A 27,361-nucleotide genomic window follows, 5' to 3' on the forward strand; every position below is an offset into this window, starting at 1 on the left:
TTTTTTATACCTTTTGTCGTTTCTGCTTTAGTCATTTTCACAACTCGACTTCCCTCAACACCCCTTTCTCCTTCTCGTGTCGAGGTCTATTCTTGAGAAGCACACACGAGAGTGACGCTTCTAGCTGGTGGTTCCTGTTAATGGGAGAAGCTGGCACGGTCTGAACCCCAACGAGCAGGAAAGCAGAGTGAGAGCCATATCGGACGTGGGCCGCAGTGAGATCCGTTTTGGGCCGCATGTTGTGCAGGGCTGGACTAAGGCAAGTTGTAAGCTTCCTTCCATTTCTGACCTATCTTCCATAGGTCAGCAACGGAGGGAAGCTTACAACTCGCTGCTCTTGCTTGCTTCGGGCCTTCCTCGTTGCCGGGTCCTGCCTTCACAGAAACAGAAAGTAGGCAAGATCCGGCAGCGAGGAAAGCAAGAAGCAAGTAAGAGCAAGTTGTAAGCTGACCTGTCTCTTATAGTGAACCCATGCTCCAGGACGTGTGCATGCCGACTTCCCTTCTCTTCCCCCCCGGGACGTGACTTCCGGTTTCGGAGGGAAGAGAAGGGAAGCCGTGCCACACATGTTAGAGCCCCAGAGCATGTGTTCAAGTCGCTTGCTGGCGTTAAAAACTTAAAAAAAAAGTCAGACTCCTGCAATTCAGGCTGTGCTGAGTCAGCCCTGTAAATCTCCAAGCTGGTGAGAAGGTTTTTTTTTTTAAATGTTAAGCAGAAGGCGGCAGCAGCAGCAGCAGGATTTTGATCGAGATTACAGCTGGGCGGTCATCTAAATTAGCTGGGCGGAGCGCCCGGCTGAAAGGCCCTGGGGAGAACACTGAGTATAGTTGTCCTAGGCCTCATATTCTTTTTTTAATCACTTAATTCCTGGAGTTCTTGCCACAAGAGGAAGCAAAAAAGAGGATCTGAGCAGTGAGGAATATATATACTGTATATATATAAAGAGATATTCTGCTTGCTATATCACACAATCACTTATAGTACATAAACATGCTAAAAATAAAAGATTGGTAAAGAAATCAGAAAAGTATTATTCTAAAAGTAAAGCTAATAAGAAAAAAGTGTAGAACACAGAGGAAATAATGAAAAAGGGAAACAGTGGATGGGAGTGGGAAGGAAAAGAGATGCTATGAAAAGCAAGAGATGTACTGTACTTCAATGTTCCATTGGAAGTCTAATCAAAATTCCATTATTTAAAACAGTTTTGTTGATATGTGCAAAAGTGGATACTTGTTGAATGTGTAGCAGAGAGAAAAGATGTGCTGAGAGTGAGCCTGAACTGCTGTCAGTCTGCTGGCTGTAGCACTTAAACTGTGGGAGAGAAGGAGAAAGGAGGAGATGTCATGCATGGATAAGGTGATCATACATCCTGTTTTGAACGGGACCATCCCTTTTTCAGATCCCCTGTCCTCACTCACAGCTTCGGAATGCTGAAATGTCCCATTTTCAGAGACGGTATCCCAAAGCTGTGAGTGGGGGACAACAGGACAGGGGATCGCAGCCTGGATTCGGCAGCAGCAGCATCATCATCACTCCAGGCCCCGCTGACCCTACTATCTCTCCCTCCCATGCAAAACCCCACCAACCCTCCCATGCGAGATGACCGACTGAGCAACAAACCTCCCTCCAGCAGCGTTGGCAGCCGCAGCACTCTACACAGGCAGCTTCGTGGCTTTCTCCTGCCGGTGAGTCCCTCTGCTGTGTCACTGATGACGTCAGGAGAAAGCCGCGAAGCAGCCTGTTTAGAGTTCTGCGGCTGCCAACACTGCTGGAGGGAGGTTTGTTGCTCAGTCGGTTGGTCGGTCATCTCATGTGGGAGGGTTGGCAGGGTTCGCATGGGAGGGAGAGATAGGAGAGTCAACGGAGATTCGGCTGAGAGGGGGAAGAAGCGGTCTGCCTCGGGTGCTCCAAGGCCTGGTGCTATTACCTTTTTTGGGCAGCAGCAGCATTTACAATTTGCTGCTGTTGCTGACTTCAGGCCTTCCTCTCTGCCGGGTCCTGCCTACTTCCTGTTTTCATGAAGACAGGACCCGACACAGAGGAAGGCCTGAAGCCGGCAACAGCAGTGAATTGTAAATGCTGCTGCTGCCCGATGAAGTTCATGTCAACCAGGCCTTGGGTAACAGAAAGAGGAAAGGGAGCAGAGGGGGAGAGAATTGGGGAGAGTAATGCTGTACCCAACTGGAGGGAGAAGGAAGATGAGGGAGGGAAAGAAAGGAGATGCCAGGGCTTCGAGAGAAGAAGAGATGTCAGGGCATGGAGGGAAGGAGGAAGGTATGCCAAACCAAGGGAAAAGGAAGGGGGAAAGGAAGGAGGAGATGTCAGAGCATGGGGGGGGGGGAGAGATGAAAGAAAAGGAAAGAAGAGAGATGCCAGGGAATCAGGGAAGGGATGATGCCAGACCCTGGGGTGGGAAGGAAAGAAAGGAGAAGAGAGAGTTGCCAGAGCATAGGGGAGGGGGTGGTGACAGAGAGAGAAAAATGGAGAGGTGGCAGAGCTGAAATCAATCATGTAGAAAGGAGAAAAGGGGCACAGGATAGATAGTTTATGGAAGGAGCATAGAAAGAGGGAAGATGCCATATGGAAGAGAGAGAGGGCAAACACTGGATGGAAAGGGCAGAGAGGGCAGTGAATGGAAGGAGCGAGACAGAGGATGAACAGTAGATGGAAAGGGTAGAGATAAGGAGACAGGCACTGAATGGAAGTGTGGGGGAGAGGAGGGACAGCCGCTAAATGGAAGTGTGAGGGAGAAGGGGAGCAGACGCTGGAAGGAAGTGGGGAGGCAAAAGAAAAAAGGGCACATGCTGGATTGAGGGAACAGGATAGAGTTAGATACTGGAAGGGGTGAAGGAAAGAGGTGGCAAGCTATAGGTAGACACAGTGAAAGAGGAAAATTGAGGACTGAATAGTAAAAAATAATTTAGACAGAGGCAGAAAATAAATTGAGAAGGAAGACCAGGGAAGACCAGGAGGAAGGGAGTGGAGAGAGAGATGCCAGAGCAGGGGGGAAGGGGAGGAGACAGATACCAGACCTGGGAGGATGAAAAGAGGAAGGAGACAGATACTAGATCTGAGGGGAAAAAAGGAGGAGAGAAATATGCTAAAATATGCTGGGAGGGAAGGAGGGAGGAAGGAAAGAAGGAGAGAAAGAGACAGAGAAAGGTGGGTGTAAGCAGATTAGAAAGACTACAGAGAGAAAGGCCTGGATGAAAGGGGAAAGACGGAAGGCAGATGCAAGACTATGGGAGGTTCAGACAGCGGGGGAAAGAGAAGGAGACCTGGAACAAAGGTACAAAGGAGAACTGACACTGGATCTGGGAAGGGTAACAGAGGGAAAAGAGAGAGAGAGAGACCTGGACCCAAAGGGGATGGGGCTGGATTGTGAAAGGAATGTTGGATGCAAAAGAAAGAAAGATTGGATGCATAGTCAGAAGGAAGTGCAACCAGAGACTCATGAAATCACCAGACAACAAAGGTAGGAAAAATGATTTTATTTTCAATTTAGTGATCAAAATGTGTCAATTTTGGAGAATTTATATCTGCTGTCTATATTTTGCACTATATTTGTCTATTTTTCTATAGTTACTGAGGTGACATTGCATATTTTAAAGTAATCTGCTTTGACATCTTTGAAAAAACCCTGAAATTCGTAAATGATAATTAACATTTTCTCTGCGTACAGTGTGCTTTGTGTTTTTATTTATATTTTATGTTTACCATTATGAATTAATAAGATATTGTGTGTACATGAAAATGAATAGAAGAAATCGGGGGCAGGGCTGGGACGGGACTGGGGGTGGGGCTAGGGTGGGATTGGGGGCGGGACTGAATATTAATAGATGTTCCATTTTGATGAAAAAAATAAATGGTCATTGCATGGACCAAACAAATAACTGTTCAGGGAGCTAGATCTGACCTTGGGACCAAAAGAGCACAGAGCACCAAAAAATATTGTTCCAAAGGTTGCAATAAACAAGGTTCTGTCCAGCTCTTGTAGATTTATTGCATCAGGTACTTTTTGTAAAGGACAAGTAAGTACGAAGAGAGACCTTATAAAAGCAGTTGTTAAATAAATCCTAATCCATCTTTTTTTTCTAGTTGCATGAGCATGCAGCTTATTTGGTGGATAGCTTGTGGGAAAGCTCTCAAGAACTGTTGAAAGACTGGGAATGTATGACAGAATTGCTGGTGGAAGAACCAGTCCAAGGGGAAGAAGGTAATTGTTTGCTCCTCTTTATATAAGCATTTGATACCCTTTTATTTGATTTGTCATGCTTTGTTTTGGCAAATTAAATTGAACATTTTTGTACATTATCATGGGTGTTTTATTTTCTTACTGAAGCTGCTAGATTTTATTTGTTTTACATAATGTATCCTAGAGCAAAATGTATATAATATAAAGGCTTTGCAATTTAACCAGCAGTTTAAGCATCCCCTCTAATTTTAACTCCTATCCTGGCATCCTATTAGTCTTAATTGTTTAGATTGTAAGCTCCTTCGAGCAGGGAATGTCTCTTTTGTGTCTCTGCACAGTGCTGCATACATCTGGTAGCACTCTATAAATAATTAATAGTAGTAGTTCTGTTACGTCCCTTCTGGATTCCATACACTAGGGGTCTCATAATTGAAACAAAAATATGTCTAAAAACCAGCCTAAATCGGCACTTAGACGATCAGTAAGACAGGTCGTCCAAGTGCCAATAATCGAACCGGGTTTTAGACGTATTTAAAAATGACCTAGGCCTTCACAGTGCTGCTGAATGACCAGAGCTAAAAAGGGCATGTCAGGAGGAGTGTCGAGGGCGGGATTTGGGCAGGACGTGGGCTGTCCTAGACTTAGTCGTACTGCATGTATAACCAAAAGTTTTACAACACTGCCTAGACGGAACCTGGATGTTGTGACTTAGCCATCTAAAACCAGGTGTAAGTCACAAGAAGGTATCCAAAGTGTCCAGATAAGCACTGCAGACACAAAGTACAGACCCCCACACACTGCCCCAGTGATCACTGACCCCCCCCCCATAAAAATTTTAATAACAACTTTACATATCTGCCTCAAGAACATTAGCACCTAGCAGCCTAGCATAGGAAAACTTAGTAGAGCTGCACAGAGGTGGCTTGGAACAGTCACAAAGATGACCAGAAGAAGTGCCACAAGGCGGTGAGAGAAGCCAAAACGGCCTATGAGGAAAAGATAGCCCAAGAGGCCAAAAACTTCAAACCCTTTTTTAGATACGTTAAAGGGAAGAAACCTGCAAAGGAGACAGTGGACCCTCTCGACGACCAAGGAAGAAAAGGATACATCAAAGAGGACAAACAAATTGTAGACAGATTAAATTCCTTCTTTGCATCTGTCTTTACCAAAGAAGACGCCACATCAATACCCGAAACAGTGAAAGTATTCAAGGGAGAAATAGAGGAGAGCCTCACCACAGTGAAGGTGGATCTGGACCAGATATACTATCAGATTGACAAACTAAAAAGTGACAAATCCCCTGGCCCAGATGGAATTCACCTGAGAGTATTAAATGAGCTAAAGGTAGAAATCGGAGAACTACTGCAATCCCTCGCTAACATGACAATTAGAACTGGACAGATACCAGAAGACTGGAAGATAGCGAACGTCATCCCAATCTTCAAAAAAGGATCAAGAGGAGAACCGGGAAACTATAGACCTGTGAGTCTCGCATCGGTCCCTGGGAAAATGGTCGAGGCTTTGATTAAAGACAGCATAGTCCAGCATCTGGATACCCATGACCTACTAAGAGGTAGTCAGAATGGCTTCAGGAAAGGGAAGTCATGCTTGATGAACTTATTTTGAGTTTTTCAAGACAGTGAACAAACAAGTCGATAGCGGAGAACCGGTGTACATAATATACTTGGACTTCCAGAAAGCGTTCGACAAAGTACCACACGAGAGACTTCTCAAAAAACTACAAAGTAATGGAATAGAAGGGGATATACTAAGATGGATAGGAAAATGGCTGGAAAACAGAAGACAGAGAGTGGGCATAAATGAGAAGTACTCGGACTGGAAGAAAGTAACTAGCAGTGTGCCTCAGGGCTCGGTTCTTGGGCCTATCTTATTCAATATCTTTGTAAATGACCTGGAAGAAGAAACAACTAGTGTTATCATCAGGTTTGCAGATGACACAAAGCTATTCAGGGCAATCAGGTCACAAAAAAACAGCGAGGAACTCCAGAGAGATTTGAAACAACTTGAGAGATGGACAGAGAATTGGCAGATGAGTTTTAATGTAGAAAAATTCAAAGTGATGTACCTGGGCAGGAAAAACAAGGAGCATGAGTATAAACTGTTAGGTATAACATTGGGGAAGAGCGGACAAGAAAAGGACCTGGGGGTTCTGATAGACAGGACCCTGAAGCCATCGGCTCAATGTGCGGCGGTGGCAAAGAAAGCTAACAGGATGATAGGTATGATAAAGAAGGGAATCACGAGTAGATCAAGAGAGGTCATAATGCTGCTTTATAGCGCAATGGTCAGACCACACTTGGAGTACTGTGTCCAACACGTCTCCATACCTGAAGAAGGATATAACACTGCTGGAGAGGGTGCAGAGGTGAGTGATGAGGCTAGTAAAAGGTACAAAGATCGCCTCAGAAAACTGGGATTATTCACCCTTGAGAAGAGAAGACTGAGAGGGGATCTGATAGAGACTTTTAAAATACTAAAAGGAATCGACAAAATGGAGCAAACTCACTCACCAGCAGGGGGAAAGGATGGTGAGCAAGAAACAACGTTATTCACATTGTCAAATGTGACTCAGACTTGGACCAGAGGTCATGGACTGAAGCTGAGAGGGGACACGGCCAGGACAAATGTCAGAAAGTTCTGCTTCACACGGCGAGTGGTGAACGTCTGGAACTCTCTCCCGGAAGAGGTGGTGGAGGAAATGATGGATAAAGATGGATGACTTAGCGCTCTGGACAGCTGGATGTACAGTTGGATGACAGCTGGATAGCTGGACAGCTGGATGTACAGCTGGATCAGACAGCTGGATGTACAGTTGGATGATTTTTGGAAAAAAAAAAATATGTTGGATGCATTTTTCAAAAATGGACCTTTTCCCATGTCCGACTTTTGGGCGACTTGCGACTTAGGTCCAAAACGGACTTAGACATATCTTTTGATTATGCCCCTCTAAGTGTTCTCTTCCAACCCGCAGTCCAGGTATTGCAGAAATCAACAACTTTTATGAGCACATGCTCCACCCCCATAGCCTGAGAGCTAGGAAACAAATCCAGTTTCAGTCTCTGCAAGCAGTCCCTGCAGCTGTCTTTTGCAGTAGCTCTGTTTTCATGTCTTTATTTTACCATTAAAGTTTGTTTCTCATTGGCTTCAGTGTCTTGAGACCCCCCTCTCTGATGGTCCTCTGTTGGAAATAAGTACGCATACCTGTGGTGCCAGACTGCAGCTTCACATAGAAACTCTGGTGGATCTGTAGAGCCAGTCTGCTCTGTGACAACTTCTTGAAGTACCCGGGGTCCCTTCCTGTGGGAGTCTGCTGACCAGTGACCCTGTCACATGTTTCTAGCACAGGCTGTGTGTGTCTGGATGGAAACCCATTCGGGTTTCAAGACGCAGGTTGCCTTTACTGCCCCTGACCAAGTGGCAGAGGATCTTTGGGGGCGAAGGTTGAAGTCTGGCCGGCTGGCAGGCCGAAGATTTTCCATTCTGGGCATTTGATGCTGTCTCTGAGGCAGAAAGTCATTTATCTCCACTCAGCTGCAAGTGTAGTCTGACCATTGCTTTATAATGCCGCTTTATAGAACAATGGTCAGACCACACTTGGAATACTGTGTCCAACATTGGTCTCCCAACCTAAAAAAGGATATAAAACTGCTGTAGAGGGTGCAGAGACGAGCAATGAAGCTAGTAAAAGGTATGGAGAACTTGGAATACAAGGAATGACTTAGGAGACTGGGACTGTTCTATCTTGGGAGGAGGAAACTGCAAGGGGATATGATCGAGACTTTCAAAATACTGAAAGGAATCGACAAAATAGAGCAGGAAAAAAAGTTATTTACAATGTCCAATGTGACATGGACAAGAGGACATGGACTGAAGCTGAGAGGAGACGAGTCCAGGATGAATATCAGGAAGTTCTGCTTCACGCAGCGAGTGGTGGACACCTGGAATGTTCTCCCAGAGGAGGTTATTGCGGAATCCACCATTCTAGGATTTAAAAGCAAACTAGATGCACATCTCCTTACGAGAGGCATAGAGGGATATGGGTGACTAAAATTATGCCAGGTGTACATCTGGCAGGACCTCCGCGTGTGCGGATCGCAAGACTTGATGGACCGAAGATGGCATTTCTTAAGTTCTTTAAAAATGCTGACAGGCAACGTTACTAGAAAACTGTGAGTACTTCCATTATTTCCTATGGGAACTTGGGGATGGCTTTTGAAACATTTTAAAAGTAATTTTTCACAGTTTCTGTGGGTAGGGTTCAGGTCCCCTAACTCCCTATACCCCAAATCGCTATTTTTTAATTTTCAATTTTTGTTTATTTTAGCCGTTTTTTGTTTGAATTTGTGATGGCTCGGTAGCATTGATTATCCCAGGACAAGCAGGCAGCCTATTCTCACATGTGGGTGACGTCATCCACCGAGCCCTGATGCGGACAGCCTCGCAAGCAGACTTGCTTGTAGAAAACTTCAGAACTTTCAAGTCTGCCGCACCACGCATGCGCGAGTGCCTTCCTTCCCAGCACAGAGCATGTCTCCTCAGTTCTCAATTTTCCGCGGAGCCAAGAAGTCCGTCTTTGACGCTCTGCGCTGAACTTAATTTGCTTCATGCCTTCTCTTCACCGCGGTTTGTGTTTTATTTTCTTTATTACTGAATCGCTGTGCTTTTCTTATCATTATTGTAAAAAAAAACCCCAAAAACAACCTTTTCTTTTTTCGTCGACTGACTGGCGGGGCCTGCCACACGCCTGCGGGCTTCGACTTTGTAGGGGCTATTTTCCCTTCTATGTCCCGGCCAATCACGGGCTTCAAGAAGTGTAGCCAATGCCAGCATGCGATCTCCCTCACTGACCCACACCGCTGGTGTCTTCAGTGCCTGTAACCTGACCATTGCCGGAGTTGTGCGTTCGCTGTACTACTCTTCAGCCTCGAGCCCTCAAGCATCGTCGGGTTCAAGTGGAGAAGATTTTCCCAGGATGGACTCTTCTGCTACACCCTTGACCTCAGACTCGGTCACTCCTTCTGTGGGGTTTCCTCTAGCCTCCACAACTCCAACCTCTAGTCTCATCAGACCTTCCTTGTTTGGAACGTCCTCGACCTTGAGTAAATCTGCCAAGTTTTCTCCTGAGCTTCCCTCAGGTCAGATACCTAAGCAGACAATTCTGGCGGTGGTCCTCAAGCTGTCCAAGCACTCCAAGCTGAAACATGCTTTTTCTACCACCTCAGAGCCTGTAGCCTCTGCAAGTGGTCCAGTTTCAGACTCGGATCCATTTTGGAGTGGGAATTTGTTCAGTTATAGAGCAAATACAGTCCTGCTTCGACTCTGCTTCCTGCAGTCCAGCCTGGGCACTCAGCAATCTCACAAGAGGTCGAGTCCTTGCCTGTGCCTCGAGCTGAATCTAAAAATTCTATGCAAGGAGTCGAGTCTTTGCAAGTGTCTCAAATGGAATCTTCACACTCTATGCATGGAGTCGAGTCTTTGCGATTGTCCCGACTGGAATCCTCACACTCCATACAAGGAGCCGAGGCTTTGGGAGTGCTTCGAGTTTCCTCGATCCAAACCACTAAGTCTATGGGGTTTCGATCTACAGCTTCCAGCCCTATACCCTCTCCAAAGGCATTGCCCGTTTCGAGGCACAGGGCAAAGTCTCCTCGACCTCACACAAGACCTGCTTCCAGGCAGCACTCTTGTCGCTGGTCGAGGCCCTCATCGAGGCGCAAGTCCTCTTCCAGAGAGAAGCCTACCTCATCCAGGCCTTCCAACTCTTCGAGGCCTCCAACTCCTCGATCGAGGACACCGATCACAGAACCCAAGAACTCAGCTGATTCCAATGCCTCGTCCCAGTCTGTCTATTAGTTGGGATACCAATACTCCAGAGAGACCTCGCCTTCGTTTTTCACGCGAGGATCCTCAGGGTCATCGAGTCCTTCTCGAGGCCATGCTCTGGCAGATCAGTTGTCCTTTTCCTCCTTCCTCCGTTAGAATGGCCGAGGACCTGGACCTTAAATTGGACGCTGGATCAAAGTATTCTAAGGAGTATTTAGAGGAAATGAGTAAGCCTCAACCTTCTGCAATCTGTCAAACTTCCTCTTAACAGACTTCTGTCTCAAACTTTCAAACAAAACCTCAAGACTCTTTATGCTATTCCTGCTGTTTCAGGCAAGTTGGAATCGAGGTATAGAACTCTACATTGCAAGGGCTTTGAGAATTCACAACTATCTCAACAATCCCTTCTTGTTGAATCTTCATTGAAGAGAACCCATCCTTCCACCGTACCTCCTGGAAGAGAGGGTAGGACCATGAACAAGTTTGGCCGTCGCCTTTGTCAAAATTTGATGATGGCTTCAGAGTCCTAAATTATAATTTTATTCTCACTACTTATTTCAAGCACTTAATTGATATACTCCCTGATTTTTCTAAAGACCTGGTCTCAGCATAGACATTTGGAGTTTCAGCAAGTCACTGCTACTTTGGCATAACTCAGATTTATCTTCTTCAGTCAGTCTTATGCTTTGAACTTTCCTCCAGGGTCACTGCATTCTCGGTAGCGATGCTCCGTCTGGCTTGGCTTCGCACCATCGATATGGATCCCAATCTTCAGGATAGACTGGCTAATATTCCTTGTGAGGGGCAATACCTCTTTGATGAATCCATAGAGGCTGCCACCAAGAAGTTGTCTGAACATGAAAAATCTTTTGCTTCGATTGTCAGACCAAAGCTTAAGCCAGCTTCTGCAAAACCTTCTTGACCTCTTCCATTCTACCAGAGGCGTTATCCTCAAGGGCAGCTCCTTACACTCGAGCACCCCCCAAGAAAACAACAGCAGCAGAAACAACAAAAACCTTAGCTTTCTGCTGCACCTAAGGCTGTGCAGCCTTTTTGACTGTCTCAAACAGAGCATAACCTCCATCGTTCTGCCTCTGTCCTCCCTTCTCCCATAGGAGGTCATTCCCATCAATTTTTACCATCGATGGGAGACCATTACATCCGAGCTCTGGGTGCTATCAATAATTATAGAAGGATACTCTCTTCATTTCGCTTAGGTTCCACCAGAGCTTCCTCCAAGAGAGTATCCTTCCAGTCCATTCCAGACTGCCCTTCTTTTTCAGGAAGCTCAAGCTCTGCTTTATCTCCGTGCCATCGAGGCAGTTCCTCTGGAACAGCAGAGCAGGGGTTTTACTCCCATTACTTCCTAGTTCCGAAGAAGACGGGTGATCATACTGGATCTCAGGGCGCTCAATAAATTTTGGTCAAAGAAAAATTTTGCATGTTGTCCTTGGCATACCTTTATTCCCCTTATAGATCAGAACGATTGTTTATGTTCTCTAGATCTCAAGGAGGCTTACACTCACATTCCCATTCATCCAGCTCCGTCAGTACCTCAGATTTCGGGTGGGGAATCTGCATTTTCAATACAGAGTGCTACCCTTTGGACTTGCATCATCTCCCAGAGTGTTCACCAAGTGCCTAGTGGTGGTAGCAGCAGCTCTAAGGAACCATGGTCTTCAGGTGTTTCCCTACCTGGACGACTGGCTCATCAAAGATTCAACATCACAGGGGTTTATTGTAGAGAAGTCCAAAACTCCAGCTCACTCCATTAGAGAAAGAGATATATTGCTGAATCTATCAATTTAGAACAGCCACTTCCAATACATTGTACATTCAAGGTTTAGGTAAACAGTCCTCTTCAAATCATATCAGAAGTAAAACAAGCAAATGTATAGGCTAATTCATTCATTTATTTTTCTTCCATACAGCAGAGGATACTAGCATTAAATATACATAAAAGTCTTTTAGTATACTTAATTATTGTACTTTTATGTATATTTAATGTGTATGAATTATATTTATATTTATTTATATTCTCAGGAACATTTAGTAATAATACTTCTCCATTTATTAGTTTTATTTATTTTGAATGAGAATTTGTGTGTTATGAATAGGGTTTGTTAGAATTTGAAAAACTGTTTAAGCAGTCTCATTAGAGTGAGATATAAATTAGAGTGGATTAATAGATTTTATATACTGTGTTTTCTTAAAAATTCTTAAAATTTTATATATGTTGTATATGAATTTTTTGTATTATGCAGAGCGCCCACTGTGAACCCTTGAAAAAAGCCCTGTTTGAGCGAAACGGGTCCCGTCGGGGACATGCTAGTATCTCTGTTGTATGGAAGAAAAATAAATGAATGAATTATCCTATACATTTGGTTTGTCTTACTTCTGATATGGATTTGAAGAGGACTGTTTACCTAAACCTTGATGTACAATGTATTGGAGGTGGCTGTTCTAAATTGATAGATTAAGCAATATTTCCCTAGCAACAGCAGCAGATGAATCCAGAGACCAATGGGGATAGCTCACATCTACTAGCAGGTGGAGATAGAGAAACTGATTAACAGGTGTTCTTATTGGCTGGCACTTCTCCTGTCTCATCAGTATGCTCTATCTCCCAGCAGGGGGAAGTCGCTATTCCAATAGCTCCTGGATTCTGGCTGTGGCTGGAAATTCCATCTCGTCTGTTGAGATTTTCTCTTCAGTGAGCTTACAATTAATTCTAATTCTCCTGTTGAGATTTTTCTCTTCAGTGAGACAGGGTGGTCCGGCTGATTGGTGCTGGCTTTAGAGGTACACTTGGGCCCTCCCTTGTCCCCTGCCTCACCCTCCCTCCCATGATAGAGGGGTCAGGACATGAGTCCTATATATAGTTATATAGATATTTATATATATATATATTTTTTTTTCATTCTTTCCCATCTAAAAAAAAAAAAAAGAGGGACTCTCAAACTCCACCGCTGCATTTTTTGCCCCGCTAGTGCGGAGCTGCCGGCTTCCCGGCATCTCCGGCCTTGTTCTCTGAGTTGTGAGTATGTGTACATCTGCTTATATTTTGCGCTTTATGGTTGTTGAAAGCTGCGTACTCTTATTTTAATGGGCGGTGCTAGTTCAGTTGTTCTGGGGGTCGCTTCGGTGGGAGGCCTACCACGTCGAGAGCGGGAGCTGGTGCCGTCCAGTGCATGTGTTTGCAAACTTTCTATTCTTTCCCTGGCTCTGGTGCGGCGGCATTGCTAGTTCCGGGGGAGATTTCTCTTCCTTGGTTTTGCCGTTGACCTATGAGGAACTGCAGGTTTGTGCAGCTCACGATGTGGCCTAAGGGAGGGTAGGTCGGCTCTAGGGGCGATATGCAGTGGCGGGACTGGAACCGGGGCTCCCCGGAGCGCGAGTGGAGCGTGCTGTTCTCCTCTGCTGTAGAGACACGTGCACATTTCATATCTTTCCCTACCCGGGGTGTATGTCGCAAGTCTGCGCCGAAACTGCAAGCTTCTATTTTGGGCCCCAGTTATGCGCTCCGAGTCGGGGCAACTTGGTTCTCGGGGCCGGTCTGTCTTGGCGAGAAAGAGTCGCGCGCTTGAGCGGCCTGCCTCAAGTTGCTCGAGGGGTTAAATTTGGGGCAGATGTTTTTTTCCCGAGACAAAGTTAAGAAATACTACTTACCACCAACTCTCAAGCCGGCTCCAGGAAGCAAGGTTATGGCTGGTAATTGCCTCGCGTCCCTCGGTTTTTTCCGGTGTGGGCTGTGTACTGCTGTTTGGGCTGGGTGCTCTGTTGTTACAGCCCTGTTCAGGAGCCGGCTGGTCTTACCGTGGAAGAGGCCACGCGCTTGCGTAGCCAGCGCCACGACGTTCTATATGTTCGGTTCTGCAGCTGACATTTCTTTTTCATAGTCAGGCACGTCGGCCCTGTTGTGACCGGCTGTATTCCGGGTTGCGGGGTTCATGGCTGGGTGTGCATGCTCCAGGCATGTCTCTTGACGAGAGACAGCTGGTGGTTCTCGGGGCGGTCCAAGTTTGTCCCTATGCCCTTGCACAATTGATTCTGCCATGGGTTTTGCCGTCTGCGCTCAGTTGGACAATGTCATGGGTGGCTGCGGCACTGTGCAATAGGTGTCTCGAGTGTACCCATGTTTCTTTCAGGTGGGGCGGTGCCTCAAAAAAAAAAAAAAAAAAAGTTCCCGTTTCCGAGATGTTGGATTGGGAATTTCATTGGTCTTTTCACCTCTGTGCTGTACAGCATGTGTCGGGTAAGACTATGGGCTTGCATTATGCTTGCTTGTAGGTCGGTATTCTGAGTTGGGGGACTCTCTTGGGGCCTGATGGTACTTCTCTTTTTCCAGGGGGGCCAGAGTGGCTACAGGGTCCGCCGATTGTTCTTGCTTATTGCGTAGCGGCCGCCTTCATGGGACGTGCGGGTCACCCCTACAGTGTAGTAGAACGTTCTGGGAGGCTCCTGTTAGATTGAGAAGGGTACTGCTTCCGTATTCTACGGCTAGCGTCCGCCTGTATTGCCTGTTCAGAATCTTACCTTCCGCTCTCTTTTGGAATGGAAACAGGGTCTGTTTTCCTGCCAGGTGCAGGTCATTTCTATGGATTGGCGCATATGTCTGAATTGCGCCCGGTATGTCTTAGCTTCTTTTTCTGTGCACACAGGTTTTGGAGGCTTGCAGGGTGTCTTCCTGCCTCCTTATTCTCGCATATACAGGATTTTCCAGGTTTGCATTTTGCACTCATTCCTATTCCATTCAAATTCTTATAGGAATTGATAGGACGGAGGCTGCAGCTAGGTTCTGGTCTCTCGGTTTAACAGAGCTGTTAGTCCCTCAGCACATTAGTGAGATAATATCCCTCCACATGAGCCACCAATTTCTCCCTTCAATTTGTCTTCGTTTTCCTCAAGCGGCACTTTCAGTTTTCCCAGATGCCTTTGAACCGGCCACTTGTTGGAAATGGGGGCAGTGGTGGCATTTTGATTCTTGCATGAGATTCGGGGACTTTCCTTCTTAACCACCTGCTTGTTTCAGATGTATTCCAGACAGTCTTAGTTAGTATGTTGCTGGTTTCTTTTCTCTGAGCTTCTCTTCTTCAGTTAGTTGAATGTGGCTCTTCACATTTCCTATGAGCTCTTTTTCCTCTTCTAGGGGTTGGAACTTCACGGTAGGTTCCTCACGGTTAGGGTGGAATGCGTTCCTTCCCGGTGGCTGACCCAACTGTGTACAGTTTGTTCTCTTCAATCCCCCAGTATTCGAGTGTGGGATCCGGTACGGGTTCAAGAGTCTATGGAAGTAGCTCCCCTAGAACCTTCGTCTCATTTTCTCTCGAGACCGCTTTTTATTTCTGTGGTATCTTATGCCTCCCATGGAGGTTTCGAATAGGCTCCTTCAGATTCGCTCTCTTTTATGGTGTGGCTCAGCGAGTTTGCCTTTTTTCTTAGGCATTCCTTTTTCTTTGCTGGGCAGCTCAACGTTGCCTCCCATCCCCGGCTGCCGGGTTAGGAGGGCTCCGAGCCTTAGCTCCTCAGACCTGGAGATCAGTACTCGTTCCTTCTTCTGGGCTGGGTCTCGGTCGGGATGCCATACGGAATGTTTCAGACCGTGCTTCATAGCTTACCATTACAGAGGTCCTTTGGGCCAGTATTATGAGGGTGGTTTATCTACGCACTCATTAGTCTGTACTGGACTCCGTCCTCTTAGTTTCTTCATACACTGAGATTTTAAAAAAACAAAAAAAAAAACAACAATTTTTCTTGGCGGCCTGGGCCGTACTTGAGGTACTCAGATGGTGAGTGAGATACTGGTGCTACTTTGTGGGATGGAGTTCTCCTTCCTCTTCTGGCAGCGCCTCGTGTTGCAGGCAGGGACAAGGGTCTTGAAGGACTTTCTCTTCGCCAGCTCTGACTTTGGGCCGTGTACCGAGCGGGGTCCGCCTTTCAGCACTTTTGGAACAGTTGTTTTGTAGAAATTTCTTCTTTTGCATCCTGGCGCTTGGAGATGTTTGCTCGGGAGTTCCAGCCTGTTGGATAATAGGGTGATCCCTGGAGCTGGGCTACATGACCTTGTCTTATCTTTAACAGCTTCTTTAGCTGACGCAGGGAGTGGCAGTCAGAGAGGGTAGCTGTGTTGCTTCTTTCTCTCCTCTGGATTCTCTTTTGAGTGTTTTCCCCTGGCTGATGATTGGATGGAGTGGCCCTATTCAGCTCGCTGTCAGGGACACAGTACTTGAAGGTCCTCCGACTCGGCTGCGCCGTCCTGACTATGCGGATCTGGTGAATCCTTTTTGTTGAAATTCTGGATTTTGCCAGGATTACTCTCCTAGGGTCCGCTCCTCTTAGTTGATCATCCACTTTGGATATTATGACCTCGCTTGGGAGTAGTTATTTCTCATATCAGCGGTCTATTCAATGCAGTGTCTTTCTTCTCTTCTCCCAGCGCTGCAGCCATATGTGCCGGTGGCTTCTGCTTCCGTTTAGTGGCTATTCCTTTCTAGGGTACTTCTCTACGTTGTCTACCTTCCTTCCTTTTTGCCGCCTGCGTATTGCCCTGGTCTTATAGTTCAATTCCCTTCCGTTTCCGGATGCGGGCTTGGCTTGTGTCAAGGGCTGTAGGTCTCGCTCTTCGCGGTCTTCTTGATTTTCTGTAGTGTGGTTCCTGAACGGGTGTTCAGTTTAATCATACATCTCTTACGCAGCCCTCTCCGGAGTTCGGTCTTCGGATACTCCTTCGCAGTTTCCAGTGAACTTTGTTTCCGCCTTGTCTTTTAGGATTATAACCGGCGGTGCCTTTGGCTCACGGGGTTTCTTATCCATGGCTTCGGCTTGGCAGTTTCGGAATTGCAAGCCTTGTTCGGCTTGGATCCCTATTTCTGGTTTCCAGTTGTGGGGGGGAACGGTTCTGACGTTACCTCTCTTTCTATGGAAGGGTTCTCCTTCGGTTATGACACTCTCACTTTTCCTTCCTTTTTCCTGAAAGTTGATGTGGGGGTGCTGTGTCATTATTCTCTGCTCTGTCATTTTAGATGATTCCGTTGCAGTCTCCGCGAGCTGCTTTTCTGACGACCTTCGCTTGTTTAGCTCATCTTTTTGTGTTCTTCAAGGGGCGCCCTCCATCGTATGGCAGTGTCTGCTGCTTCCTTCACTCGATGAGTCCAGGAAGGCTTTCTTGACGCTTACTTGATGGCAGGGAAGCAGGTGGCAAAAGTCCTTCCTAACCATTCCGCCAGAGCGATGGCTACTGCTTGGGCTCAGTCCAGGGTTTTCCCTGGAGGGATGTGAGCCCTTGACTATTTGGCCTTTGGCATTTGCTTTCTCTCAGCCTTGCCGGTGGGCTGCGGGGTTGTTTAACGGTGGATGCGTTTCGCACTTCTGTTGTGCCGGAGGCGGCGTTTGCTTCCCACCCAGATTGAGGATTGCTTTGCTACATCCCATTGGTCTCTGGATTCATCTGCTGCCTGTTGCTAGGGAAGGTAAAATTATGTTCTTATCTGATAATTTTCTTTTCCCTTAGACGCAGCAGATGAATCCAGAGCCCCACCCTTTCTGGTATTTGGTAATCGGTTTTTTCGTGTGCGTACTTTCGTGATTGATTTTATTCTGTATCGTGGTCTTTTGAAATTGGTTCTGGGAAGAAGTTTTTTTCTGTACATGCTATGCCTATTGATGGTTATATGTGCTTGGGCAAGGAGCTATACTGATGAGACAGGAGAAGTGCCAGCCAATAAGAACACCTGTTAATCAGTTTCTCTATCTCCACCTGCTAGTAGATGTGAGCTATCCCCATTGGTCTCTGGATTCATCTGCTGCGTCTAAGGGAAAGAAAATTATCAGGTAAGAACATAATTTTACCATCTCTTTCTCTATACGGAGTGAGGTGGAGTTTTGTCAAGGTTGATTTACCTCACTAGCATCTTCTTATACCCTTTGTTTATTGTAGAGACCCAGCGGACTACATGGTTCCTACAAAGCTTGGGATTCGAAATCAACTTTCCCAAATCCCACCTTCAGCCCTCAGAATCTACAGTTCATCGGAGCTGTTCTGGCCACTATCCAACTCAGAACGTTTCTTCCTCAGCAACGTCTGGATGTTCTTCAGCTCTGCCACAAAATATCTTCCCTTTCTTCACTCTCACACTTTTTTATCATAATTGTCCTTCTTTCTATCATTATTATTGTACTAGTTTTTTAGCCCGTTACATTAACGGGTGCTAGAATAGATGTGTAGACTTAGGCATTTATTTCTCTCTTTCTGTATGTGTGTCTTTCTCTCTTTCTCCCTGCCCCCCTTTCTTTCTGTCTCTCTCCCCTGTCTAGCAGTAGCCCTTCTCCCTTCCTTTTACTTCCCCTCTGTCCAGCAGTACCCCTTCCCTGCTCCCCCTGTCCATCAGTAGCCCTTCTCCCTTCTTTTTACCTACCAGTATTCCCATTTCCCCTTTTACCTTTCCTATTTCCACCTTTTTCACCCCATCCAGAGTACCTGTTGCATTGTTGGTGTTCCAGTGTCTCCTCTTCCTTGGATCTGGGCCGACTATTGTGGCCAGGATTGCTAGGGGTGCCCTGTGGGACAGGCAGGGGCAAGGGTCAGCAGAGTTGGAGCAGTGTGTGGGGCCTCTGCCGGGTCGGCGGGGAGATGTTGTCTGCTCCCATTCCCTCTTCCACAGCCGCCACCACCAACATGTCTGCCCAGGCGAAACGCATGCATTTTATTTATTTTTTGTGCAGCGCGCAGGCGTCGCATCGGGCACGTCTTTCTTGGGCCGCGACGGAGAGGACAGGGGGTGCTAGCGGTCAGCAGCTGCTGCTCTGCACCGTATTTTGCCTCAAGCCGCCACGGCCTCCTCCCGGCAGCCGCTGCTCCGCACTGCCTTGCCGCGGCTTTGGCCAGTAGGGCCGTATTGTGAGTTGGAGAGCAGGGAAGGGCGCGCGTGCCGACAGAAAAGGGATCAGGGAACATGCGAGGCAAGTGCGCATGCGCGGCTAGCATTTTATTATTTAAGATGTGTATCCCTATCTTTCACTTCCCTTATTTTATTTTTCAGACTTCAAACTTCAAATTCATCCGAGAACACACTGCTTCATTTGTACACTGGTATTTTTCAGTTATTGCTTTTAAATAGTTCAGCCATTCTAAGCAAACAAAACACTGACATTGTTTTCACTCACTTGACAAAGGTCAGAGCATTTTTTCAAGCAGGGAGAATAAAGCTCCTTTCCCCACAGCAAAAGTGCTAAATATTACTACATTCCTGGCTTTGCAATAGGAAGAGGAATTTATGTTTTTCTTTCTGTTGTCAGATGTCTGTTTTCTGCCACTGCTGGCTCACTCATATTTTCAGACAGCTGCTTCTGTTCCTGAAGTCTGTTCATCCTTCAGGTCCTTTTCTGTTCCAGTTTGGGGCAAGGGTCAGCAGAGTTGGGGCAGTGTGTGGGGCCTCTGCTGGGTCGCGGGGAGCTGTTGTCTGCTCCCATTCCCTCTTCCACAGCCGTCACCACCAACATGTCTGCCCAGGCGAAACACAGCGTTTTATTTTTGTGCAGCGCGCAGGCGTCCGCATCAGGCATGTCTTTCTTGGGCCGCGACGGAGAGGGCTGGGGGTGCTAGCGGCCGGCAGCTGCCACTCTGCACAGCGTTTCGCCTCAAGCCGCTGCGGCCTTCACTCCCGGCAGCCGCCGCTCCGCACTGCCTTGCTGCGGTTTTGGCCGGTAGGGCCGTATTGTGAGGTGGAGAGCAGGGAAGGGCGCGCATGCGCACTTGTCTTGCCACATCCCGACAGAAAAGGGATCAGGGAACACGCGAGGGCAAGTGCGCATGCGCGGCTAGCATTTTATTATTTAAGATTTCATTACCCTGCCTTTCCCTTGTTTTCCTGTTTTGTTTATTCTGTTAGTCGTTAATTTAATATGTTTTGTTTAGTGTCCATCTGTCTTTTATCACCCCTGTATTATCTGTAAATTGAATGATTTGTTCATCGCTTTGATATTTGAGTAAGCGATTAATCAAATACTTAATAAACTTGAAACTTAATAAACTTGACACATGATGGTAGTACTAAGGTCACATGGCCTCGACCGTTCACGTGACTCCTTTTGCCAGACTTCACCTCAGAATTCCTCAGTGGACCCTGGCATCACAGTGGACGCAGGCTTGCGAACCATTCTCTTGACACATTACAGTCACTCCTTCGTTGAGATCAGTCTCTCCTCTGGTGGATGCTCTCTTCCAATCTTTCCAGAGGTTTACTGTTTCAGATAACTCCTCATCAGAAGGTCCTCACGACAGATTCCTTGACCTATGCTTGGGGGGCTCACCTCGATGGTCTCCGTATTCAAGGCCACTGGTCCAGCACAGATTGTCAGTGTCACATCAATCAGTTGGAACTCAGAGTGATCTTCAATGCTCTCCTAGCTTTTCAACATCTTCACAACCAGGTAATCCTCTTTCAGATGGACATACCAAGTCACCATGTACTATGTTAACAAGCCAGGGAGGAGCAGGATCTCTCCCTCTTTTACCAAGAGGCTCTGAAGGTTTGGGATTGGGCAATCCTTCACAACACCTTCTGAAAGCTGTCTACATTCAAGGATAAGAAACTGTCTGGCGGACAAGTTGAGTCGTCTTTTGCAACCTCATGAATGGACACTCAATTTCTTCGCCTATTCATCACATTTTTTTCTCAGTGGGGAACTCTTCAGATAGATCTCTGCATCTCCCCACAACCACAAACTGCCTCAGTTCTGCTCCAGAATATATTCTCCTCATCGCCTCGAGGCAGATTCTTTTCTGCTGGAATGGATAAATCTCTTCCTGTATGCATTCCCTCTATTCCCTCTCATTCTCAAGACTCTTGTCAAGCTCAATAACAATCATGCCACAATGATTCTGATAGCTCCTCGGTGGCCATGCACTCAATTCTACTTCAGCTCAGCAGCAGGGAGCCATAACTTCTACCAGTTTTTCCGTCTGTGCTCATACAGAGTCAAGGATCTCTAATTCATCCCAAACTGCAGTCTCTACACTGGACAGCTTGGTACCTCTTAACATAACTCCTCTTCATTTTTCTCAACCTGTTCGAGACATTCTAGAGGCTTCCAGAAGGCCTGCCACTAGACAATGCTACCATCAAAAATGGACTAGATTTTCCACAGTGGTGCATCTCATATAACAAGGAACCTCGAAATACCTCCCTTGACTTCTATTTTGGATTATCTTTTGTACTTATCCACCTCTGGCCTTAGTCTACATCCATTCGAGTCCATCTCAGTGCAATTGCTGCTTTCCATCAGCCTATCGAAGGGGAAAACCTTTTCTGCTAATCCGGTGGTTTCCAAATTTATGAAAGGACTTTTTCAATGTCAAACATCCTCTCAAACCCGCCTCCAGTGGTTTGGGATCTCAATGTTCTTGCTCAATTGATGAAAGCCTCCTTTTGATGCATACGGCTCATCTGAAATATCTCACTTGGAAAGCGGTGTTCTCATTGTCCTCATATCTGCTCGAAGAGTCAGTGAGCTGCAAGCTTTGTTTGCTGATCCACCTTTCACAGTTTTCCATCATGACAAGGTGGTCCTCCGTACTCAACCTAAATTCTTACCTAAAGTGATTTCAGAATTTAAGAACATAAGAAGTTGCCCCCCGCTGAGTCAGACCAGAGGTCCATCTTGCTCAGCATGTCCGCTCCCGCGGTGGCTCATCAGGCCTAGTGCCTGAACAGTGGTCCCTGATTAATTTTGTAACTTACCTCTAATCCCATCCCTATAATCTACCTTTACTGTTATCTGTACCCCTCAATCCCTTTGTTTTCCAAGTACCTATCCAAAGCTTCTTTGAACCCCTGTAGCGTGCTCCTGTTTATCACATCCTCCGGTAGCGCGTTCCATGTATCCACCACCCCTCTGTGTGATAAAAGAACTTCCTGGCGTTTTGTTCTAAACCTCTCCCCTTTCAATTTCTCTGAGTGCCCCCTTGTACTTATTGATCCCCTTAATTTGAAAAATCTGTCCCTGTCTATTTTTTCTATGCTCTTCATGATCTTGAAGGTTTCTATCATGTCATCCTCTAAGTCTCCGCTTTTCCAGGGAGAAAAGCCCTAGCTTTTTCAGTCTGTCAGTATATGAGAGGTCCTCCATGCCCTTTATTAGCTTAGTTGCTCTTCTCTGGACCCTCTCAAGTACCTCCATGTCCTTCTTGAGGTACGGCGACCAGAACTGAACACAGTACTCCAGGTGTGGGCGCACCATTAGCACGATACAGTGGCAGGATGACTTCCTTTGTCCTGGTCGTGATACCCTTCTTAATGATACCCAACATTCTGTTTGCTTTCCTTGAGGCCATGGCACACTGCGCCGACGCCTTCAATATTGTGTCTACCATCACTCCCAGGTCTCTTTTCAAGGTCGCTCACCCCTAGCGCTGATCCCCCCATTTTTGTAAGTGAACATCGGGTTTTTTTCCCCTATATGCATGACCTTGCATTTCCCTATGTTGAACTCATTTGCCACTTTTTGGCCCATTTTTCCAGTGTTGTCAGATCTTTTTTGGAGATCTTCACAGTCCTCCATGTTATTGACCTTGCAATATAGTTTGGTGTCATCCGCAAATTTTAATAACCTCACATTTTGTTCCTGCTTCCAGGTCGTTAATGAATATATTGAATAGGAGCGGTCCCCAGCACCGACCCCTGTGGAACTCCGCTCGTGACCCATTGCCTAGTCTGAGTAATGTCCCTTTACTCCAACCCTCTGTTTCCTGTCCGCCAGCCAGTTTTTGGATCCATCGGTGGTACCTCCCCTTGCATCCCCATGGTTCCATAGCTTCCTTAGTAGGTCTTTCGTGTGGCACCTTGTCGAAGGCTTTTTGGAAGTCAAGGTAAATGATATCTATGGATTCCCCTTTATCCACCTGGCTGGTTACCCCCTCAAAGAAGTATAATAAGTTTGTGAGGCATGACCTGCCCTTGCAGAAGCCATGCTGGCTCGACTTGAAGATGGGCGTGACATTTGCTATTTTCCAGTCTTCCGGAATTTCTCCAGTTTTAGGGATAGGTTGCATATTTGTCGAAGTGGCTCAGCTATTTTGTTCCTTAGTTCCTTGAATACCCTTGGGTGAATGCCATCCGGACCTGGCGATTTGTCGCTCTTTAGCCTGTCTATCTGCCTGAGGACATCCACCTTGCTCACCTCTAGCTGGACCAGATTTTCATCCTGCTCTCCTTTTACGATTTCCTCGGGCTCCGGAATGTTGGTTGTGTCCTCCCTCGTGAAAACTGACGTGAAGAACTTATTTAGCCTGTCAGCTATCTCCTTTTCCTCTTTTACCACTCCCTTTCTGTCCCCATCATCCAAGGGTCCCACTTCCTGCCTTGCTGGTTGCTTCCCCTTAACGTACCTGAAGAATGATTTGAAGTTTGTTGCTTCCCCTGCCAGTCTCTCTTCATATTCTTTTTTTTGCTTTCCTACCCACTCGATGACACTCCTTTTGGTGTTTTTTGTGTTCCTTTTGGTTCTCCTCTGATTTGTCTCCTTTTTCCATTTTTTGAATGATGCTTTCTTGTCACTTATCGCCCTTTTTCACTGCATTTGTTATCCACACTGGGTTTTTTGTTCTATTTTTTTTGCAACCCTTCTCTATACTTGGGGATGCACAGGTTCTGTGCTTCGTGCACCTGTGCCCTTGAGTATGGTCCAGGCATTTTCTACGGACTCCATCTTCCTTGCACTGTCATTGAGTTTCTGTCCCACCATTTTCCTCATGGCATAATTCCCTTTTTTGAAGTTAAGTGCAGTCGTTTGTAGTTCTTTTCACCTTTGATGGTCCAATTTCTAGCCTGTACTGGATCGTGTTGTGATCGCTGTTTCCTAGTGGGGCTAGTACCTCCACCTCCTTAGCGGGTCCCCCTAGTCCGTTGAGGATTAGGTCAAGAGTGGCATCACCCCGTGTTGGTTCCGTGACCAGCTGTTCCATGAAACAATCCCTCGTGACCTCCAGGAATTTGGTCTCCCTCATGCAGTTTGAGTGCCCAATACTCCAGTTTATTCCCGGGTAGTTGAAGTCTCCCATCACCACCACACTTCCGCTTTTGCATACCTGCCTCAGTTCAGCCTCCAGATCCTGGTCGATTTCTTCCGTTTGTCCAAGTGGGCGATAATACAGACCCAATTTTTATGTCTGCTCCAGTTCCTCCTGGTAGCTTAACCCATAGTGATTCCAAGTCGTCCGCCCTTACTGTTGTTTCCATTCTGGTTGAATGGTATGGAATCGTTTATATATAGCACTATTCCTCCACCCTTTTTTGTGTGACCTATCTCTCCTGTAGAGTTTGAATCCTGGTAAATGCCACATCCCCATTCATTGTCATCAGTCTACCCACGTTTCTGTGACTCCAATATGTCTAGGCCCCTTTTTGCTGGCTAGGATTTCCAGCTCTCCCATTTTAGCCCTTAGGCTCCTAGCATTAGGGTATAGGCAAAGTAAGTCCCCGTTTTGTTCACTTTTCTTGCTGTTTTCCTTGTGGTTTGGCGCTCCTGGCCCCCTCGTGAATTTGCCAGACCTCCAAGCCTCGTCTCGGTCATACCTCCTCCTGTGGTGTGTCTGTTTTCGTCCTCAGCCTGTTCCCCTGTTTTTGGTTGTCCCTCTGGATTCCATTGTTCTCTATTAGTGCTGCTTGCCAGTTTTATTTGTGCACAAGACCCCTGCAATTCTCCCTTAGGTCCTTTTTCAAAAAGTTCCCACTCAGACCTGAGCCCTCTTTTATAGTGTCCTTGCTCAATATCTTTGGCCCGGGTCCCCTGCATTGCGTCCTTAGGTTCTTTTTCCAAAAGTTCCCTCTCAGTCCCGATCCCTTTTTTACAATGTCCTTGCTCTATGTCCATGGCCCTGGGCCCTGTGTTGTATCCTTAGGTCCTTTTCCCAAAAGTTCCCACTCAGTCCCCAGCCCTCTTTTACAATGTCCCTGCTCAGTATCCTTACTTGATACTTTTGTCCGATGTGTCAGATCGACTGTCGGCTTTCCCCTCTTCCTCAGTTTTAAAGCCAAATCTAATGACGCTCTGGATGTTGTGTGCCAGCATCCTTGTCCCAGTCGTGATCAGGTGCAGTCCGTCTCTCCTGTAGAGCTTATTCTTTCCCAGGAAAGTTGTCCAGTTCTGTGCAAAAAGGAAACCCTCCTCCTCACAACCATCTCCTGAGCCAACCGTTTATTGCTTGTAGTTTGCTCTGCCTCCTTACGTCTGCTCTAGGTACTGGCAGGATCTCTGAGAAGGCTATCTTCCTTGCCCCTCAGTTTCAGTTTCCTCCCCAGGATCCTGAACAGTCCTGTTGTAGTCCCTCCTGCTGACGTCGTTGGTTCCAACATGGATTACTACAGCTGTCTCCTCCGTCTCGACCCCTTCCAGGATCCTCTCATTTTTGTCGGTGACGTCCTTCGTTCTTGCCTCCGGGAGACATGTCACTAGAACGTCCTCTCATCCCTCCAGCTATGTGACTGTCACTTCCTCTCAGGATTGAGTCTCCCACCACGATAGCAGATCTCCCTCTTCCTCATCTGTCTCTCTGGTCTCAGGTCTGTATCGGTGATGCAGTCCTCTATTCCCTCCTCCGGGTTCTGTCGGGTCTCCTCCTCATCTGCCTATCCAGATTCTCCGCAAGATCCTACTCCCATGGCGTCTGGTGGATTTGTCGTCTGTCTGTTAGTTCCCTCCTGATGTGCTTGTGGTCCTGTGCCTCCACCATCTTGCAGGCCTCCATCGATGAACTTCTCGAGTTCTCCTAACTTGTTCTGTAATGTGGTCCTCCTCTGGCGGTGTCTTCCGTAGCCAAGCACTGCTTCCTCTATGTGCAGAGCCTCTTCAGTTCCTGTACTCGGAACCTGCAGTCCCCCAACCTCCTTCTTCAGCTATCCAGTTTCCTGGCATCGACTGCATATGTACGCCCGCCTCCTGGAAGGGAGGTAGTCATACATATGACATTCGATGCAGTATACTGGGTAGCTCTGCTGGGCTCCTACTACCTCCATTTCTTCTATCCTGTTCCTATGTCCCACGGTGCGTATGAGTGGTGCCTGGCGCGCAGCTAGCTGAAGAGTAGAGAGAGAAAGAGTGAGAAGAGAAGAAAAGTACCTTAGATTTTTGCTGCTGCTGGGCTGCTTGGGCTCCTTCTCAAGTCCAAATATACCACGTTCAGTGACCTCTCTCCGGCGTCCAGTTGTCTAGTAACCCAGTCAAAAAAGCTAATCAGATTAGATTGGCAGGATCTACCCTGGGTGAACCCGTGTTGGTGTGGATCACGCAGTTTTTCTTCGTCTAGGATTGTGTCAAGATTCTGTTTGATCAGTGTTTCCATGAGTTTACACACTATAGACGTGAGACTCACTGGTCTGTAGTTTGCTGTCTCTGTCCTGCAGCCCTTTTTGTGGAGTGGGATTACGTTGGCGGTTTTCCAGTCCAAGGGGACCCTTCCTGTGCTTAGGGAAAGATTGAAAAGACAGATAATGGTTCTGCCAGGACTTCCCTTAACTCCCTGAGCATTCTGGGGTGTAGGTTATCCGGTCCCATGGCTTTGTTTACTTTGAGCCTTGATTAGATCGTCTTAGACGCTACTGGGGCGTAAATTCGAAATCTTGAAACGGGTCTTCTGGTTATCTCCCGTCTGCAGCTGTGGACCAGCTCCCGGGCGCTTCGCGGGTTGAACACTGAACAGAAGTATTTGTTTAGTAGTTCTGCCTTCTCAGAATCTGATTCCGCAAAGTTACCGTCCGATTGCTTCAGGTGTACTATCCCATCTTTGTTTCTTTTCCTGTCACTAATATAGCTGAAGAAAGATTTATCTCCTTTCTTAATTTTCCGTGCTAGCTCTTCCTCCATTCGGAGTTTGGCTTCTCTGACTGCTGTTTTGACAGCTTTAGATCTGTCTAGATAGTCCTCTTTCGCCCCCTCTCTGCCTAAAGGTTTGTAGGTGATAAATGTTTCTTTTTTCTGTTTAACTAGTTCTGAAATTTCTTTACTGAACCATTGGGGTCTTTTGTTTCTCCTGCATTTACTTACTGTCTTTATGTATCAGTCTGTTGCTTCGTGTAGGATGGACTTCAGAGACGACCACATATCCTCCACATTGTCAGATATTGCTTGTTTATGTAGCTCCTGATGGACAAAATCTCCCATGCTGTTGAAATCTGTACCTCTAAAGTTGAGAACCCTTGTTGCTGTGTTTGTCTTAGGGAAACCTTTCTTGAGGTTGAGCCATACCATATTATTGGTCGCTGGAGGCCAGTGTGTCTCCTACTGAGACTTCTGTGACGCTTTCTCCGTTGGTGAGAACTAGGTCTAGTA

At 46.7% G+C, this 27,361-nt stretch overlaps 1 protein-coding gene across 1 annotated transcript in view; it reads left to right on the forward strand.

Annotated features, from left to right (window-relative positions):
- Positions 1-27,361, forward strand: part of STAG1 (stromal antigen 1) — a 2,074,316-nt gene that overhangs the window by 978,362 nt on the left and 1,068,593 nt on the right. The window contains 1 exon segment of the mRNA XM_033958034.1: positions 4,099-4,216. Coding sequence (XP_033813925.1) covers positions 4,099-4,216 — 118 coding nt within the window.

The sequence above is a fragment of the Geotrypetes seraphini genome, chromosome 9, assembly GCF_902459505.1.
Source record: "Geotrypetes seraphini chromosome 9, aGeoSer1.1, whole genome shotgun sequence".
NCBI lineage: Eukaryota > Metazoa > Chordata > Amphibia > Gymnophiona > Dermophiidae > Geotrypetes > Geotrypetes seraphini.